Source organism: Buceros rhinoceros, unplaced genomic scaffold (assembly GCF_000710305.1).
Source record: "Buceros rhinoceros silvestris isolate BGI_N320 unplaced genomic scaffold, ASM71030v1 scaffold9007, whole genome shotgun sequence".
Classification (NCBI taxonomy): Eukaryota; Metazoa; Chordata; class Aves; order Bucerotiformes; family Bucerotidae; genus Buceros; species Buceros rhinoceros.
The window spans coordinates 29,805-34,705 of NW_010422756.1; the positions used below are offsets into that span (position 1 = coordinate 29,805).

The window sequence follows — 4,901 nt, forward strand, 5'->3', positions numbered from 1 at the left end:
TCACTTCTCTGTCACCACCATGTCGTCTTGCAGCCCAGCTCCGCGGGGCCCTGGGGACCGAGGTGGTCCCCCAAGCATCAGTGGTGGTTCAGCCAGGTCCTCCAGGGAGCAGGTCTCCAGATCACGGCTGTCACCTGCAGACTGGAGAGCAGCACCGAGAGGGTGAAGGGAAGCAAGAGGGCCAGACTCACAACCCACAGGTGCGCCTTGTGCCCCCTTGCTACCAATCAACAGGGATTTTGTCAGGTCAGTGCAAAAATCAGAACAACAAGGGCTGAGCATGGTTGCATCAGGACACCACACAGAAGACCCTTTCTCTGTTTCCAGCTTCATTTTTTACCACTTTGACAGGTGAAGGCCTAGAATTTCACTGTCATTGCAATGAGAAAAAAACCCAGAAAGTCTTCCCAGTATTTGTGCCACACCTTCCTTGGGTAAAATCTTTTTACATTTTTTTTTCTCAAAAAGCAATTTGATTCTGACACTGGCACCATTTTAATTACATCAGCTCTCCCCTATAAATTGAGGTTATGTTTAAGTCCCATTTTAGTAATTAAATAATTTTGCCATTGCATCACTCCAATTATCTCTGGATTTGTTCCAGAGACCTTTTCTCAATTCAATTCTCTGGCACTTACTGTGTTGCTCCCAGTTGCATGAATACTGATTTTTTTTTCCCCCGAAGAGGGTGAACAGATAAACACTAGGGGAAGGACAGTTGTCTGCAACTGGATGAAGAGGCCAAGGGTCAAGTCTCTGCTGCTGTAAGTTTGAACTCCCTGCACACAGAACATGCCCCATGGCACTACTGATGGGTAGGAGCTGAGAATAGGTTATGACATGCCCGTTTTTTAATGGAAATTGTATCAGAAATCATCCCTGGAGCCCTTTGCACAAGGTACCTGGAGTGTCTTCGTGGGCTGACTCGTTTTGGACAATGCCGAGCTCACAGCTGGGAAGACTTTGACTTTGCTGGGCGGTTTCTGTGCCACTGTATGCAGGTGTCTCTCCAAGAGCCTCACCATTGCGGATGCGGCTCTCCCTGTGCAAGGTAGAGCAGGTTAAACAGGAAGCCCCAAGGGACAGTGATGACGCAGCTAGTGAGAAGGGAGGGGATCATCAGCCACCCCAGGTCAAGCTGGTCTCTAAATAGCTTAAACTCACTAGCATTCTCAGGACACGTCCCAATGGAGCTGTTTCTGGAAGCAAAGCTTTGTGCATAGGATAAACCACGGGGGTTTCCCTCCCTGAGCAAGCACTGGGTGGGTAATGCTCCAGTGTGTGCAAGGATGCTGGAGGAAACCTCCATCTGCACACAGAGCCTGGGCTAGCGATCTGTGACACAGCACTGACAGCTCTTGTTCGGCCTGGGACACATCACAGCCACATTCAAGGAGTACCTGCTGCTGTCTGCAATTAATGCATAGATGAGAGGTGCCTCCTCTTGTCCCCCAACTCTCTGAGGGGCCGTGAGGCAGGCCCCACCTGACACATGGTTCACATTGGGTTTTACAGCATGTAGCCAACAGTTAAAACAAGCTTTCCTCCTTGGGTTTGACAGTCCTTTGGGTCCTGTGGCTTTCCCTGCATCCTCTAGACAGTCTGGTTTCCCCCTGCGCAAAGATGCAGGATTTATTGCATCCTAGGGAAATACCTTGGCAGGGGTGGGTACACAGGTTGCAGATGGATAAAGCCACCAGTGCCCCGTTGCCTGGCTGGGTATGGAGGATGGAAGGGTAAGATTCGTCCCTCTTCAGCCCCAGGAAGAAGGTGGCATAGCAGCACAGGTGATACTAACCAGGACTGTCCCTACCACCTCGGTGACCCACTGTGGTTGCTACAAGAACAGGCAGTACCTGAATCAGCTGTGTCTTCCAACAAGTCCGGGTCCAACCCTTTGAAGTCAGTTTCATCCCCTGGCACCACCGAGGAGAGTGGTGGCTCTTGCTTAGGGCTAAGCCTCATGGGGGACTGGGTGGCTGTTTCCCTCCCAGCACCACTTCTGAGCTGGTGCAGAGAGATGGGTCAGGTGTGAGGTTGTCCTTCCCCACTCCTGAAGCAGATGCAGAGAAGCCTTGTGATACTCTGGGCTATGATCCAGCTCTGACAAGGGCAGCCCATGAAGAAGTCCCATGTTCCCCATGGACATCATACCTACCAACTGCAAACACCTTGCTGCTAGCATCTCCAACAAATACTCACACCCGTATCTTGCCTGTGTTTGGTATTGCTTTGCTTGAGTTTAAAACCTAGAACTGCTTTCTCTTGCTCCTGGAGCAAACAAGTAACTCTTTTTTCTCACCTTGTCTGTGTCACAGATGAGCTTCTCTTCCTCTCTGCTGCCACCTCACATTCTTTCTACATTGTTTCTTCTCTGCCTGGCCTGTGCATTTTCTCCAAGCTTTTATTTTACATCTTTACTACTTTTGCTCCAAACCCCCAAGAGAAGTCCTTCAACCCCTTGGAGAGGTTCTGGGAGGGGAATAAAGAGCTGAACACCAGCAGGAAATGCCCTGTTTGTCTCCAGCACTACATGGTGGGTACAAGCCCTCAGGACTGACTTGGCTGAGTTGTTTGAGTCAGCCCATACAGGCAGGAACAGCCCAGGAAACTCATTTTCCAAAAAAATGCCTCCTGGGGTGTCACATCTCCCGCCACTCCAGTTTCCAAAGGTGCTGGTGTTTGGGCAGCACTCAGCATACTTGGGGCCAGGCTGTGGCTGAGGGTCCTGGGTACTGCCCACCTATCTGGAGACCGAAAGGAGGCGATGGGACTCACATCTGCCATGTGACAAGTCCTTGGTGGGTGCTGCTGGCTTTGGAGGTCTGCAGGGTGCCCCAGGGAGCCCTCGGGCTCTGCTCCAAGGAGCAGTCTGGTGGTTCACCAAGACTTCAGGCTCTACTGCAGATTGTATCACCAGGGGATGTGGCCCATGATGGAACATGGGAGTTTTTGGGCTTTGAGCTGCAAGGTGATAATGAGAGCAAGGAGGATCGCCACCCACCTCCCAGAAGTCCTGTGAGCTGCCTTTAGGGGAGCTAGGCAGCCAACTCAACATGGGTTTGTGTAGAAAGAGGGGGAAAAAGGATTTGAAAGCACTGTCAAAACTGTATTTAACTCTGTTGGGGCTTTTGGGAACAGCCCGATGTTTTTTCCTGAGTATGTCAGGCCAACCGCACAAGGTCAATATGCAGAGAACAATTGCAGAAGCTTGCATCACCCTGAATGCCCTCTCCTGCCCTTCTCTGTCTTGTTGCCCCTCTGAGTAAGGGGACACCATCCCTGGCTGTCAGTGGGTGGCCACAGGCCCCCACAATCGGTATCTGGAGAGAACAAGAGGTCACTTCACCTGGGCTGGCAGAGCGCTGCTGAGGTGAGGCACGGCTGGTCTGCTTGCAGTGCCTGACTTTCTGCATCACTGCTCGGACCAAGTCGTCCCTCAGGTGGAGGAGACCAGGAAATTTCTTAGCCTTCTGTTGCTGCTGAAGCCTGACCAGAGCCCGGAGCCTTTTGTAGGTTCGAGTGGAAATTCCTTTTGCAACCTAAAGCAGAGAGCAGCTGAGGAGCCTGACATTGTCCTCCCACAGCACTGTGTAGTGAAACAAGCCCTTGGCAGCATTACCCATATCTCAAGAGCATTTTGCAAGCTCCAAGCCCTGTCCAAACCCCAAGGAAGCTCTCCCCAGCCCTGACACCCATAGTTTCCCCAGCATAATGTATCCCAATCAAACAGTCCACATTTGCTAAGCCCTCATCTGCTTTGGTAAATGACTGCTGAAGAGTAAATCTCAGCTATTTGGGACAATTTCTAGGTTACAGGGCAAGTGCAGCATTTTCTCTTGGGAGGTATTTACAGCTTAAGGAGGTTTTGCAACCATGAATGTCCTAGAGATGTAAAATGATGAGAAATGATGGGGTGTGTACACTTGTGGGTGTGATTTTGGGCATCTCTGCTGTGTTTGACACCACCTCAGTGTTCCCAAATACCATGCTGGAAAAAGGGGGGGTCATGTCAGGGCTTCAACCTATGTTAAATGAACCCAGGACTGCTCCTTAAAAGCACCTACAGGAAAAAATCACACGAGAAGTTATTCAGTCACTGCTTCCTCTTTGTGCCTTTGGGACACAAACATGAAATGCTGCCTTGCTCAGAAATGCAAGTTGATGGAGCAAAGTGGGTCCCCATCAGCCGTGCGTGCCACCAGCCTGCTCACTGCCCTTGCACCAGCTCTGCAAGGTGCTAGGTGGTGGTGTTGCATTGCCAGGAGCTCGGGAACGCTTGTGGGAGGGTACTATTCGATATGCTTTGCATGAAAAGGACTTGGACGGTGAAAGTCCCCTTGAAATCCCTGTGAGAGGGGCTGCTGTGCCCTCACACGCCCTCCTTCCCTAGAATAGAGGGAGCCCTGGGTAATTTAGTGTATAAAAGGCTGCTTGTGGGAAAGATTTGCTGGAGAGATACTGATAACCACTCTCAGAGATGGGAGCACAGCAGTTTATTCTCTGTGCTACTCTGTGCTTCTGTCTCCACCTTCCCATTTGCCTCTCAGGGTGTGATTGCTCCAAGATAGGGATTTTTAAAAAAATGTCTATTACTGTGTCTGTTGCTCCCACCACAAAAAAACCAACCAACCAAACACCGCCCCCCAAAAAAACCCCCCAAAAACAACCAAAAAACCAAACCCCAAGCCAAAACCCAAAATCAGTTCAGAGCAGTCTTTGTGTCCCTGCACTGGCTCAGGGCTAACATTGCAAATGCTGGCATTGGAAGGACAGACTCACCCTCCTGACCCCCATGCTCTCCAGCTTTTCCTCCAGCACGTCCTCCAGGACGGGGCGAAACTGCTTCAGGAGGTTTGGATTTCTCTGCAGGGCCTCAGGCAGCCTCTGCTTCACCGCCA

The 4,901-nt window shown here is 50.9% G+C and overlaps 1 protein-coding gene across 1 annotated transcript in view; it reads right to left on the reverse strand.

The window, feature by feature from the left end:
- The window catches only part of DZIP1L (DAZ interacting zinc finger protein 1-like), a 12,697-nt gene continuing 7,796 nt past the window's right edge, over positions 1–4,901 (reverse strand). Inside the window, exons 9-11 of the mRNA XM_010140168.1 lie at positions 4,783–4,890; positions 3,408–3,542; positions 1–141 (exon numbers count right to left, since the gene is read on the reverse strand). Of these exons, the coding sequence (XP_010138470.1) occupies positions 1–141; positions 3,408–3,542; positions 4,783–4,890 (384 nt within the window). The remainder of the gene's footprint in view (positions 142–3,407; positions 3,543–4,782; positions 4,891–4,901) is intronic.